We start from the raw sequence: 15475 nt of genomic DNA on the forward strand, positions 1-15475 counted from the left end.
GTTGGAAAACTGGCTCAGTGGTTAAAGTGCTTGTTGTCTACATGTGAAGACTAAAATTTGGATCTCTAGAACTCTTGTTAATGCTAGGTGAGCATAAAGGCCTACCTGTTAACTCCAGAATCAGGAAGGCAGAAATGAAGGATTCCCCAGAACAAGCTGGCTAGCTAGACTAGTCAGATTGGTAAGTAAGAAGAGCCCCGGGACGAGTGAATACCATGGACAGTGATCAAGGCAGACTCTACACATCAACTTCAGGCCTCCATGTGCATACGCACCCATAAATACACATGCTAAACACACAAACACAAAATTTAAAAAAGGAACACCAATAAACTTAGGAAACACAGTTAAGAAAATTAGAAGCCAGGTATTACAGGCCTACTTCTATGATCACAGCAGGAAGAATGAGTTTCAAGTTAACAATAAAGGCTCTGTCTCAAAAAAGAAAGACAAAAAAACAACCAAGTGGAGATCAATTCTTCCAAATGTGTTTTGGGATCTTTTAAAATGTAATTCTTTATTTGTATCACTGTGCTTGTGATATAAACTTCTTTAATGGAGTTTTGAAATTCAACATATAAAGTTTCAAAAATGTCTCCCAAGGTCCTAACAAACCATAGCTTTTAAATTTGAACAAGATACAATATCACTGAAGGCTTACTGTGGGGTCACCTAGGTCACCCAAAGCATCACCCACTCTTTCAAATTTGTGCTAATGTATAAGATGCCAACATGCAATATTCTATAATTTAGACAGTTAAGGAAACTGCACGACTATAAGGGGCCTAACTCTTCTTAGTACTGTACTTAATGGGCTCAAACAGAGCATTAGAGATACAGAAGAAACATCTCGCCTTATGTATGATCTGTCTGAACTAATGGACTGAGGCATCATAAAAGCTTAAGTATACAATGGCATCAACCAGTGCTTGAATTTGAATTCTGAATAAAGAACTGCTTCTCTGTGTGCCAGGCAATGTTCCAAATGCTCTGTACATGCCATTTTATTTAAGCCTCACAATGACTGTACAAAGTTGGTATTATTATATCACTATTCTGGGAGAATACAGAATAGGGTAAAGAAAATTACCCCAAGTAACATGGATAGCAAGGAACAGAAGAAAACCTCAAGCAGACATAACCTGGCTCTGGAATTCATGTTTTTAATGTCTATGGTGCTTCTCTAAAACACAAGGTGGGAATTAGGCCGAACGACAGCCACACATGATAAAAATACCACTGACCTCAGTGGCTCCATGAGTGCTGCTACTGAAGGTACACACAAGCTGAATCCATCTGAACAATTCACACTTCTGTGCAAAGAAAGTCTAAGAACAATCACCTATAACAATTAATATATATTTACTCTTTTGTGAATTTAAATTTCTTTGTATTTAATTTGCTCACATGAGCTGGATGATTAAGAGCTAAGGAAGGCTACCAATGAAGTTCTTATTCACATGGCACCATGGAAAGGCTGTCTTCTAAACACTGCTGTCCTTCTGGGCCCCAAAGGTAAACACCAGGCAGGCCACTCATGCCTGGCTGACCAACTACTGGCACCTAGCCACAGCAACATAAGCCACCTGGAGTAGGAAGCTGCTCACACCCTCTGGAAGCTTATACTCTGGAGTGACAAAGAAGAATGGAATCTTCCAGTGCGTAAGAGGTAACACAAAGAATTCATCTGGATACCTACCCATAATCATTACAGACTCTGATTGCCACTCAATTTATTTTCTTCTTTCCTTTTTAGCACAATGGACAGGTTAAAAGCAAAAACAAAAACAAAAACCTACAAGTTAACACATTAGACAAGAGTAAAGGAATACCATTGCTGAACAGATAGGGGTTTCTGGTGAATGAAGGTTTAAATGGTTTTAAACCAACTGAGATTCAGGCAGGTAGTCCATTTGGTGGGCTCAGTCTTATTTGTTAGAAAGATAGTACAAAGGTACCATGTACCAAATGTTCTAAACATGGTACAATTAGGCTATGGACAGTAATTTCCCAGTATCTTTCATAACATCAGGGTTCAACAAACCTGGCAATGACTTATCCAGCCTCCTACCACAATCCCCAAGTCTTTTTATAGTCACAGGTAATTGTCCCATGGGCAGATTACATCACTTTTGTCAGTAGAGTTTGCAGCTGACAGGAAGGTGCTTTGTGAATGTTTTGGGAACTATATCCTCATTTAGAAACACTTTGCTATGGCCCCCATTGTTCCTTTCTAAGAATAGAACTACCCTGGCAAACCCTAGGCCTAAACTGGAACCAAATAATCAAGAGCCACTGTGGGTAAGAACATAACTGCAGAGGGAAACATAGTAACCCAGAGATGACTCCTGTATCCTTTCTATCCACAAAGAAAGAAAACAGATAGGGTCAGAACAAGTCTCTGAAGGCTGGTCTAAGCTTTGAATCAGATAACCTAAGGAATGGGTCCAAGGACACCTACCACTCAGTACAAGCTGCCGACACCAGCAGAGATGAACAGAGTCAGGCTGAACACAAATACCAGCCAGTTCCACCACTTGCAATTATGTGTTCAAGTAAGCTACCCCAAACCCACCTCAGTTCCTCTCTCCATGTGACACAGAAATAGCATTCCTTACATACATTTCCTACCTGCTGCCCTACCATGCCCAGCTTGGTGTACATTTTCTAACTCAGGTCCTTCTGAGATGGTGAGACGAGCCAGGCAAGGAGCTCTGCTAATAACTCTCTGACACAGGAGTGCTTAGGGCCAAAGCTACATACTATCATAGAGAACCTGGCTCTTAACAATTTTTATCTTTAACAAAAACTAAGTACTTTTCTTTCTCACTCTGCTGTGTAGAAATGCAGATGGCTGCTTTTCCCACTATCTTAAAATTGTACAGTATGAACTGTGATGCTTAACATGATCTTATGCATCATGGCAACATGGGGAGGGGGTGACCAGAAACAAAGAAAATACTGAGTTTGTCAGTAAATATCTTCAGGACAGAGAATGCAAAGCAAAATTTTCAATCTGAGACATCAGGTCAGTTCAATTGAGACTATCGAACTGTGAAAACATGAGCTTTCTAAAAGACAAAAGTGATCAACCCTTCCTCATCGGTCAGGTGAAATTTAACACCTGCTCCAAATCTCTTAACCTGAACAAACAGTGACTCTGGGTGTTCAGTTCCATGTTTTCATGAGAGCAAAGGTGTTGTCTTCACAAAGTCTCCTGTGCAGTGTGACTCAATGGTAGGTCATATAACAACTCTGTTGTTATTTAGAAGTTACATCACATTTTATGTCATGTGCCCTACAATTATTTTTATTAGTCTATACAACACACCAACCTGACATTCTTAAAGACTGTTGTTTCTCTTTAACAGCAGTGTGATTTGCCCAAGGTCATACTTCAGTTGTCTTCAGATCAAGGAGAGAGAGAAACAGAGAGAGAGACAGACAGACAGACAGACAGACAGACACACACACACACACACACACAGAGAGAGAGAGAGAGAGAGAGAGAGAGAGAGAGAGACAGACAGACAGACAGACAGACAGACAGACAGACAGACAGACAGAGAACTGGGAGAGACTGCAAAACAGCAAGGTCCTACTCCTTCTCTAGTCCAAAAAAGGTAATTTGGGTCGCATATGTACACATTTTGCTTTTAATTCTGACCTTCCATGAAGACCATGAATTGTGTTTCGGCATAACAAGATGCACTTCCTCTGCTACAGCTAAAAAGGAATCTCCAATAATCTTTTCCATTCAAAAGAAGAGACCAGGGGAAAATCTGGCCTTTCATTAATGCTTCTCCAATACTTTTGCTAGTATAATTCCAAATCCTGAGTTATAGATTAGAAAAACAACATGTAGGTATGATAACACACATCTGTAATCCTAGCACTTGAGAAGTTGAGACAAAAGATCACTAATTCAAGGTCAGCCTGGCTACAAAGTTGAGACTGTCTCAAAAACCTTAAAGGGTGAGTGAGAGAAGATAGAAAACAGGGCAGGAAAGAAGGATGGCTATGTAACTCAAACCCCAAACATAGTGTAATTTTACCCTAGAACTCTCAAGTGCCTCTGTAGATATGATTATTTTCTGTTTAACCTGAAATTACAGCCAAACTCCAAGTGATTTTATAATCAGAGGGCAGGATCACATAATGCGTCTGGGGAAGGCATTACCTATGGTCCAGTGGGATTTTCATAGCCATGAATGTACATGACATATGAACATGTCTACTGTCTAATAGAGTCTACTGGTAGCAAGGCTATATAGTTGACTAACACTTCTTAAGATATCTCTGCAATGGGTTTTCAGGAGCAGCTACAAAAACAGGTAAAAAATCAAGAGGGTGGGATATGGAGGAGATGGTTTAATATGTTAAGACCACTTGCTATGCAAGCTTGAAGACCCAAGGACCTGAATTAGAATGCCTAGCATCTACATAAAAAAAAAGGCTATAAAATGTGTGTCTATATTGTAAGGTAGAGACAAGGGGCTCCTGAGAGCTCACTGGCTCACCATCTAGCCAAAACAGAGCTTCTAGTTCAGTGAGAGGCAATTTAGGAGTAGGATAGTAGGATAGAGGAAGACACTAGTTGTCTTGTTCTGGCCTTGAAATGCATATGATCAAGTACATGCACTCACACATTCTACATGCAAAACAGACAGACAGACAGACAGACAGACAGACAGACAGACAGACAGACACACACACACACACACACACACACACACACACACACACACACACACAAAGGAAGCAAGGGCTTTTCCTGAAAGGAACTGCCTTTCTTTAGCTTCACTGTATCTGAGAGTCTTGGTTTCCTGGTAGGCATATTTAGCATCATGCCCATGGCAATCACAGTCATGCAGGTGTGCTCAGGACAAAGGTGAGTATTACCCTCCTCTAGAACCTACTTTATAGAGAGAAAAACATTGGCAGCAACTTAGGACACTGGAATTTTTTTTTTTTTTTTTGACAGGTTTTCTCTGTGTAACAGCTCTAGCTGTCCTGGAACTCTCTCTGTAGACCAAGCCGGCCTTGAACTCACAGAGATCCTCCTGCCTCTGCCTCCCAAGTGCTAGAATTAAAGGCGTGCACCACTGCCACCCGGCAGGACACTGGATCTTAGTATTGGTGAAGCCCCTTCTCCCTCTCTGCACTCTGCTCCCAGATAGTACACATTTTTGTTTTGGGCTTTTTTGTTTTTTGAGACAGGGTTTCTCTGTGTAGCCTTGGCTGCCCTGGACTCACTTTGTAGACAAGGCTGGCCTCAAATCAGAGATCTGCCTGCCTCTGCCTTGGATTAAAGGCGTGTACCACCACTTCCTGGCCTGAAAGTATGCATTTTATGAGGAATAAAATGACTTGAATGTTAGGGTGTAGGAGAGGAAAGAATCTTTGCAATGAGAAGGGGAAAGAAAACAGCTCAACTTTTCCATTCTAGTCTGGGCCCACATTATAAGCAGACAGTTTTTCCATATTGAAGAATAATAATCCCTTTATCTAGCCAGCCTGAAACATTGAGTGGAACGCAGGAGGTGGGAAGATGGAAAATGGGGTGGGAAATGGAAGGAAGACAGTATAGTGCAATAAAAAGGAGGGTGGAGTGGGTAAGATGACATAATGAAACTAAAGGGGCTAAAGACTTCGATACTCTGCTACCAACATTGCTGCCTAACACGCTAGGGCAGCTTCCCAGGGGAAGTCCTGGGAGAGGCAGGCTGCCGTGGTGTCCTAGGCACTAATCCAGGTTCTGCTCCTGGCCCTACCTTTAGCTGAAAGAGCTCAGTCCAATGTACAACCTCTGATATCTGGCTGAGTTTACCTTTTCTTCCAGCTCTGACAGTTGTCCTACTCAAGCACACACCTACTGAGCAGCATTTGTTCTAGGCTAACTGTTTTAGGCAAAGGGATACAAAAACAATAAAGAACCAAATCTTTTGTCTGTCTGTCTGTCTGTCTGTCTGTCTGTCTGACACAGGGTCTCACTCTTAAAGCCCAGGCTGCCCTTAAACTCATAAATAATCCCCCTGCCTCAATCTCCTAAATGCTGGGATTACAGGCAAAGAGCCAAATTATTTTTGTTGTTGCTGTTGTTGTTAGAGACAAGGTTCCTCTGTTACATAGAGCCTGGGCTGTCCTGGACTAGCTCTGTAGACCTGGCTGGCCTCAAACTCACAGAGGATCCACCTGCTTCTGCATTTGATTAAAGGAGGTGCACCACGCCCAGCTAAGAGCCAAATTCTTTAGCCACTGGTTTTTACTATACCTATTTAACTTTTTCCATTATAGCACAAAAGTAGCCACGGACAATATATTTAAGAATAAGCAGCCAGCTTTAATCTCAGCACTCGAGAGGCAGAGGCCGGTGGATCTCTTTGAGTTCAAGGGCAACCTGGTCAACAGAGCGAGTTCCAGGTGAGGCAGGGCTACATAGAGAAACCTTGTCTCGAAAAACAAAAACAAACAAAAATCTCATATAATTTCTATATGTCACAAAATATTACTTTTCTGTTTTTTAAAGATTTGTTTATTATTTGTACAGTATTCTGCCTGCATGTGTGCCTGCACACCAGAAGAAGGCACCAGATCTCATTATAGATGGTTGTGAGCCACCATGTGGTTGCTGGGAATTGAACTCAGACCTTTGGAAGAATAGCCAGTGCTCTTAATCTCTGAGCCATCTCTCCAGCCCCCTGGTTTTGTTTGTTTGTTTGTTTGTTTGTTTGTTTTTAACAAGTTAAAAATATAGTTAGCATGCAGGTCATACAAAGCAGATAGCAGCTAGGCATGGTGGTATACATACCTGTAATCTCAGCACTAAGGAGTTAGAGGAAAGAGAACTTCAAGCTCAAGGCCAACCTGCATTATAGCATTATATCAAGTTTTCCAGACTAGCTCTGGCTACATAGTGGTGGGAGAGGGGTTAGCACAGAGGCCACAATTTGCTAGCTTCTGCTATAGAGTTAAGAGCAATAAGGGATGGCAGCTTTTACACTGTGTTTCTGTACCTATCACTTCTAGAGACCTGGCACAGTCGGGTCTTCTCCTTTTCATACAAGCATGATCCCATACTATGAAGGAGTCCCAATCATCAATGATATCAGGGATTGTCTAGGGCTCCTCATGGCTAGGAAGGAAACATATGGCCCAGAATAGGGCAAAACGAGGGGAACAGAAAAGGAAGTATGTACGTGATATGGAAGTCTGTAACAGAACAACAGAATCAATAACTGTCTCTCTCAACAATTCAGAATAATGCTAAAAGTAGCCTATTACAAGTATGTATGGGTAAGAAGGTTATAGAAGTGATAATGGAAGAAATAGCAATGAGTTATGAGAAGTCCACAGGCACACATAATGCGCCTCGTCACCACTTAAGTCTCCTTCCAGATTAGCTCTGCAATCCCTCTCCAGGGAACAAATCCAAGAAAACAGTTATCTAGATCTTTCTAAAGAACTGTGGCAAGAATTCCATTATTGTTGAAGATCCATGGTTACACTAGGACTCACAGACACAGAGATGGTTCTGGCATGCCAGTCAATGGCCTGCTGAGCACATCCAAATATGTGCTTTTTGGGAAGGATGCCAGGTCTGGATTGTACACAGTGAAGTGATAAAGGACTTTCGAGTACTGTCAACACATCAAGGATCAACAAATTCAAAATGGCTCACTCCTGTATCTTCAGCCTCTCTTAGGACCATTCCATCTTATCAGCCTCAATAAAAAAGCTCTCAGAGTCACGGAAGTACAGACTGAAGGGCTAGAAATGACATTCAGGGTCATTCAGGACAGCCTTTTCATTTAACACATGAAGAAACCGAGCTTTCGGACAGTTAAGTGGCTTTGCCTAAAATCACAATGTTAGTGATCAGTTACAAGGCCATATTCACTAAGATACAGTATGTCTACTATGTACTGGGTGAGCAGAGGCATTGAAAAACAAGACAACACCAGAGTGAGCATCATTAAGTTTTTTACTATGCAGCATTAATACCTTTATAACTCTCAGTGAGGTAAGTACTGTTATTAACCCACTCTGTAGCCAAGGAAGGCAGAAATTCAAAGTAACAGAGTGATTTGCTCAGGGTCATAGGTAGAAATAGGAATGGGCTCTGAACACAGGCAGTCTAACTCCATCCAGTTTATTCCCTTCCTTGTATATCATGCCCTGGATCCTAGGCTTCTCTTGCCTGAAGATGCCAACAACTGGAGGAAAGGGAGATAATATAATCACCAGCAGGGTCCCTCACCTCGTTCTATTGGCTCATTAGGCTCTAAGATCTGGCTTCCTGCTATACATACCAGACTTTAAAAGCAAAAGCAAAAACAAAAAAAACACTCTTCTTAAAGTGCCTGACAAAAAGAAACCCTGATATAAAGTCTTCCCCTCCCACACACAGAAGGCAGGTCTGAACTTACCTGAGGCTAATCCATCTCCAAAGGCGAATCCATCTCCCAGCAGGGTGCTAAGGATCACCAGCTGAAGGAATACTCCATGTCCCACGGAGGTCACAACAAACACTGAGCTGCTCTTTGGTGCTATCCTGCCATGGCACATCTTTTATCCGTCCAAGGTTTGTTTTTATTTTTTATTTTTTGAAGAATGGCTTTAAAATCCAGAGGAATCCTAAAGCCAGCTAGGGGTAGCTTCACCTATAACAAACAAACAAACAAGCAGGACTTAAGTAAAGTTTTCGGTCATAAGTTGATTAGAAGCAAGCATTCTATAAGGAAGGTGGAAGAATTCTAGCAACTGAATCCTTACTGCCAAGAGAAGAGACAAGCACAGAAGTGGGTTTTCAAGTCTGCCTGGGGAGCTGCCAAAGCTTGCCGCCAGCTGTTGTCAAAATCTGATCCAGGAGAACAGACCCTAGCAAAAAGGGTCAGAGGACAGTTCCAGCTCTGCTGGACATCACCTGCATGGCCAGCCAGGTCAGTGCTGCTTTCAGAGACTGCTTGCTCTGCCTATGGGCTCCAGCTGAAATCAGCTGTTGACACAGAGCTGCTACGCCTATGTCACTTGGCCTCAAAGCAACTTCAGCTAACCAAAAAGAAAAACAGAGTGAGCACATGTCTTAAAGGAATAACTACACCGCCTAGAGAAGGAATGCAGCAACAGGCGCTAAGGCCACAGAGGCTTAACCTATCAGAGGCTGAGCATCTGACTTGCCGGCCATGAATCTCAAAACTATTTCAAGGCTCAACCCACACACCCGTGACCAGAGGGGTGACATTCTATTGACTATCCCTGACTATAATGGGGGTGTAGAAGACAGGTTGTAGCTGCTAATTGGCCCCACCACTGATTCTGGTTCAGGCTGACTTCTGAAGAGTAGAAAGAAATATCATTAAAAAAAAAAATGGCTGGGCAGTGGTGGCATACACCTTTAATCCCAGAACTCAAGAGCAGAGGCAGGTGGATCTCTGTGAATGAGACCAGCCTGACTTAGCTAAGAGTCCAGGACAGCCAAGGATACACACAGAGAAACCCTGTCTGGTGGGGGAGGGGGGCACACCACCCACAAAAACAAGCAGTGTGCTGGCTTTAATCTCAATGTTCTCAAGGAAGAGGCAAGGAGACCTCTGTAAATTCAAAGCCAACCTGGTCTACATGAATTCTAGATCAACCAGGACTATACAGTGAGACTCTGCCTCAAACAAACAAATAAAACCAGTCAGTAGTCAAGAATTTAAAAACTGTTTTCTTAATGTCTTTGGAGAAGATGTTGAGTTGACGACACATTATAAAGTGGGCCTACTTTATTCAGTTAATTTACCAGCTACTCATATATTCTAGTGTATGAGGTATTCAAAATAACATACTTTTTAAAAATTCTACACATTCAAGATAAAGCTTTTTAGTCACAGATTAGAGGGCCAGCTATCTACAATTCTAGTAAAGGATGCCCTGAGACTTGGCCAAAAAAAATGTTAACTAAATTCAACTTGAATACATGACTCAAACCATGCTCCTCCCGGAGAAGACAACTGCAACAGGTAACATGAGTTCTCTTAGTCAAGAGAACAGTTAGGAGAATCTTCAGTAACCATTAGCTAGGGATCTAGAACAGAGACAGCCACTGGTCTTCACCTCTTTTCCCCTGGTAATTGTGACAACGGCATCTTTGGTCTTTAGCTTTTACTCAAACTCTAACTTGAGCCTTTAAAGCTGTAGACAAAGTGGCTCATGGAGAAATCTCTATGTCTGTGCATGGGTAGAGTGTGTTCACATTTATATGGCTGCAAATAAGAGAGTTGGAATGCCTATATTCAAATATTTGCTCCTGTGGCTCTTAGCCCAGTTTCCTCTCTGTGAAAGGTTTGACTCAAGCAAAGTGCCCAGCCCTATTTAACTCCTCAGTAACCTTATTATCATTGCGGCTATACTCACCAATAAGACCTGGCTCTTTAAGCTGCTTTTCTTGAAGATGAAAAGGTAGGGGAGGTTTTAAAGTCAAAGAGTAAAGACATTAAAGGATATATGCCCAGAAGGAAAGCCCTATCTGGCTAATGACAGATTTAACAATGAGCCTTGTGGTGTTACCATTTCAGTGTATATACACTAGATAACCCCATGAAGCATTCTTTAGTCATCTCTTCAAGGCAACAACTGGGAATCATCAAGAATGCCATCTGCATGTGCCACATCACACACAGCACGTTCTCAGTACATATTTCAGTGGTGAGCATACTAAGGTAGTGCTTTAGGTGATCTGCACATGAGTATCAGGAGTCAAACAATACTACTCAGAGGAGCTGATGCTAGGCTAAATCCTAAATGATGTATAAGATATAGAAGCCAGGTACACACCTTTAATCCCAGCATTGGGGAGGCAGAGGCAGATGGATCTCTGTGAGTTCGAGGCCAGCCTGGTCTACAAAGAAAGTTCAAGGACATCCAGGGCTATTACACAGAGAAATCCTATCTTGAATCCCCTCCCCCAAAAAAAAGATGTCGGGGGAGGGGAGGCTGTAGAGGAAGCAAGGAGTTACCATATACAAGTGAATCAAGAATACTTCCGGCAGAGGTTCAGAAAGCGGCTAAGCCAAGAAGTTGAAATTCTACTTGAAAAATAGGCAATATTGACAAGGATATAAAGTTGTAAAAAGCAATTTAAAAATTGTTATTTTTTAAAATTATATATATATTTGTTTACCTGTGTACAGGTATGTGCATATTGAATGCAGAGGCTGGAGGAGGGACTTTGGAACTGGAGTTACACAACATAGTTATGAGCTGCCTCACATGACAGCTCCCATCCTCCAGAAGGACAGTATGTGTACTCACTCTTCGCCACTAGCCATCTCTCTGGCTTCAGGAGACCAATTTTATTTTTAAGACCACTCTGGATGGGATTTTAAAGAATTGGTGGAGACAGAAGACAATCTTAACATTTTGTATTTTATACATAAGGCCTTTGGAAAGCAACTTAGTAATGTAGGTCCAAAAAAGTACTTATCCTCTGACCTATTCTAATTCTAGATTTGGCCTCAGAAATCACATGTGTTTTAGGGTTTGTTGTTGTTGTTGTTTTGGGGTTTTTTGTTTTGTTTTGTTTTTTAGACAGGGTTTCTCTGTGTGGCCTTGGCTGTCCTGGACTTGCTTTGTAGACCAGGCTGGCCTCGAACTCACAGTGATCTGCCTGCCTCTGCTGGGATTAAAGGTGTTCACCACCATGCTCGGCCAGAAATCACATGTGTACAATAACATATACGTATGTAGAAACTCAGAGCATTGTTTTAAAATGGAAAAGACTGGAGTAATCTAAATCTGAAAGTTAAAAAGGAGCCTAGCTAAATTAGTTATAGTATATTCAATAATATTGTTCAGTTGTTTAAAAATAGGGCATTCCTACCGGGATAGGGGGGTAGGAGGGTGGGGAGGGGGTGCATGCCTTTAATCCCAGCACTTAGAAGAAAGAGACAGGAGGATTGCTGTGAGTTCAAGGACAGCCTGGTCTACAAAGGAAGTCCAAGACAGCCAAGGCTACACAGAGAAACCCTGTCTTGGGGCGGGGGTGGGGGAAGGGCACTCCAATCTTTGTTAATATGAAATGACTTCTAAAATTAATGTCTGAAAATTTTGAATGCACACTTACATTTTTTAACTTATTAATTTTAGCTTTTTAAATACAGTCTGTGTAGCCCAGATTGGTGTTGACCTTGCTAGGTAGCCCAGGCTGGCTTCAAACTATTCATCCGGCTGCCTCAGCTTTCCAAGTGCTAGGATTACAGGTTTGTACCATTATACCCAGGCCATGCTTGAGTTTTTTAAAGGGTGTTGCATTATACACATACTTATATACACCAAAAATCTCTCAGGAATAATGCATAGAAACATTGCCTTTAGGAAGGGGAACTGAATGATTAAAAATCAGGAAGCAAATAAAATAAAATAAAATAAAATAAAATAAAATCTTATTACATGCACCCTCAGTCTTCTTGAGCACTGTGCTTTGTACCCATATTAACTGTCCAAAGAGATAAAATACAAATAATATAGCAAGACTTCCCTGTCTATTTCCTCAACAAACTTCCAAGAACAGTCAGTTTAAGGGCTCAGCCCTATGGGCATCTCCAGGAAGAGTTCCTTTCCAGACACTTCCTACCATGCCTAGTCCCAGGAGAACTGGCTCCTTGGAATCCTTCACTACTTCAACTTGAACAGGCTAATATATCTATTTGTTTATCTGCCTCACCTTAGTGGAGTGAGAGTTCCTTGAAAGCACAGACTGTAAATAACTCATTTTGGAATCTGTAAGAGCTAGCATAGGCCCTGGCATTTGACAGGAGCCTGCTAATATTTGCCAAACTCATGAATACTGTGGGAGGAGACAGAAAGTGGAGAGGAAGTGGAGGTGCACAAGTTCCTGATTTGTTTTGTTTCGCCAACTGCTGGCTTCTCTTATGGCTTAAGCAGCTACCTGAACCAAGAGACCAGTGAAACCTAGTATTTGATCAAGTACAGGATGCCTAGAGTGGTAAAAGTGTGAATTTTACAAAACAGGGAAACGTAAACAAGAATGTCATTAATGGAAAATTTAAGTAAAGGATGGTCTAAGGTTACTGTTTCAAAGTAACACAGGAAAGTCAACTCCTCAGACCTCAGAGTATCACCAGCTACTGTGTGGGGAAAGGGGCATACAGCGAATCAGATCTGAATGAGGAATTATCTGCTTTAAGTACAGAATTTTAAAGTCTTTGGTTGGGTATGGTTCTATATACCTATAATCTCAGAACTCAAGAGGTTGAGGCAGAGCTGCTATAACTTCAAGGCCAGTCTGGGCTATACTGTGAGACCCTGCTTTAAACAACAACAAATTGGGAGAGGGGGGCATCACTTTCTTTAGTAGTGTAGCCACTAAAGAGTCATCCACATCTCCTACCCATGCTCATGAAGGCAACTCTACACACACACACACACACACACACACACACACACACACACACACAGGAAGACAGGAAATTTTAGCCTACACTTTCAGGTACAATTATCCCTGAGGGAATTTGGGACAGGAACACACACAAGACAGGAAGCTGGATCCTGTAACAAACTAGCTGAGTGAGCCACAAGGAGCAAGGCAAGAAGAAGCATTCTTCCATGGCCTCTGCATCAGTTCTAGTCTCCAGGCACATGCATATACCTCCTATAGATAGACAAGTATACATAGTTAAAAATAATAAAACTATATTTTTTAAAAAGTAGAGAATGTAGACAGGCAGCACCATGGTGCATACCTATAATTCCAAATTCTAGTTCTTAGAGAGGCAAGGCAGGAAGGTGGCTGCAAATTCAAAGATATGTGAGCTACACAGGGAAACCTTGTCTCAAAAACAGATTAATTAATTACATAGTAACATACTAAAGGAATACTGATGTGCAATGGATCTTTCCCCATTTTTAACAATGTAACTTTAGTATTTCTCTAGGGATAATTATACTGTGCTGGTTAATTTTATGTCAACCCCTAGACTGGTGCCACCCCTGGATAAATGTTTCCAGGTTAATGACACAGCCTGCTAAAAAGGTTAAAGGTGCCTTAGAGTTACCTTCAAAAGTAGCTTAATGCTTGAGAAAGTAGCAGCAGGTAGAACAACCATGAAACAGCAGGCACCCTATTCTCTAGGCATGTCCATCTCCAGTCGCCATGTCATCTCAGCTCATTTGTCTAGCTGTCTTAGAGAACACCCTGAGGAGAAAGCCACAGTCTTGCTGAAGTTGTGGGGTTATAAGTCCTTCTGGAGTCAAAAGGGCTGACTCCCAGGTACTAGAATGTTAGTTAGCTTCAGTTCACATACTGTATTTAGGACAAATTATTCAATAAACCATAAGTCATCCATTAATAAGGAAAACAAACTGGGAAAAGAAAACCAATTTGAAACCTTCTCTTGTCTCAGACGAATACAGAAAGAGGTGTACAAGATACAAGATAGTGTATTCCTTTGACCAACCATCTGCTGGTGCCCACTCACTGGCACGTGGTGGGAAAGGACAAAGACCATTTCCTGAAGTTTGAAGAGAATCTAAGCAGCTGATTACATTCCTGAATGTAATGATAATTAGTCCAAAACTCTGAGAGGAGAACAATCAACAAGTGACTCCGACCCTGCCTTTCCTTACCTTAGAAGGGACTGCAGAATTTTCCCCTTTTCACTCCCATTCACCTTCAAATCATCAGGCCCTCCCATCATACCCTATAAATAACAAGAGGTTTTGTAGGTGCCTTTTCTTTCTTCCTCCTGTGGATCTTTCGAATCACTAACTTCTATTTCCCCTGAGCCACTAACATTTCAGTGCTTCAACAGCCTCATTTTCCTCTGATGGGATTTGAGGAACATTTGGCCGGGCAGCAGCGGGGAGGGGAGGAAAAGAGGAGAGGGGAAAGAGAAGAAGGGAGGAAAGAAGAGAAGTGGAAAGAAGAGGAAGGCTAGTAACCCAGGCTTGGCCTTGAACTGGTAATCCTCCTGCATTAAGATCCCAAATACTGGGATTATAGCTATGTTCACCCTTCCTAGATGTTGAAATTTAATCTGTTCCTAATTATATAAATTACCCTCACCTTTTCTCTTAAACCACCTAAAAGTCACTGGAAAGTGCCAGAGATTTTCTTGAATTGCTTTGATATTCCTTACAGCCCTGTGATGCGCTGGAAGAACTGCTGTTGACACACTTTCTCCCAACCTCCAGGCAAGCAGGAGTACCAGCAGACACACCACCATACCCCCTCCAGTCCTCTCTTTCAGCCTCCAGCACCTTTCTTCTAGACCTAGCAGATTTTAAGTACAGCAGGGATGTGACACAGGAGATAGCTAGGTCCAGTTTCAGCGTGAGGCAGTGGTTCTGACCTCAAGCCAGTCACCCAGTCTTCCTGGTGCTTCAGGATGGGCCTGGATGGTTCCCAAAGCCCTTTCAGGACTAAGGAATTCAAAGTTTTCTAGAAGAGACCGGAAGTTTTTTCCTCTGA

General features: G+C 42.0%; 1 protein-coding gene and 1 long non-coding RNA gene across 6 annotated transcripts in view; both read right to left on the reverse strand.

Annotated features, from left to right (window-relative positions):
- Positions 1 to 15475, reverse strand: part of SUSD6 (sushi domain containing 6) — a 143557-nt gene that overhangs the window by 47457 nt on the left and 80625 nt on the right. For 2 of the 5 annotated variants that reach the window (XM_084792294.1, XM_084792292.1), the window contains exon 2: positions 8430 to 8663. In XM_084792294.1, the coding sequence (XP_084648420.1) occupies positions 8430 to 8568 (139 nt within the window). In that variant the 5' untranslated portion in view covers positions 8569 to 8663. The other 3 variants (XM_084792293.1, XM_084792296.1, XM_084792295.1) reach the window with 3 other exon arrangements.
- On the reverse strand, positions 1787 to 8419 carry LOC311603287. Its single transcript, XR_014781025.1, has 2 exons — positions 6914 to 8419; positions 1787 to 6164 (listed from the first exon to the last, which is right to left on the reverse strand). It is a non-coding gene; the product is annotated as an uncharacterized lncRNA (long non-coding RNA).

The sequence above is a fragment of the Acomys minous genome (assembly GCF_964271855.1).
Source record: "Acomys minous genome assembly, chromosome: 8".
Lineage (NCBI taxonomy): Eukaryota > Metazoa > Chordata > Mammalia > Rodentia > Muridae > Acomys > Acomys minous.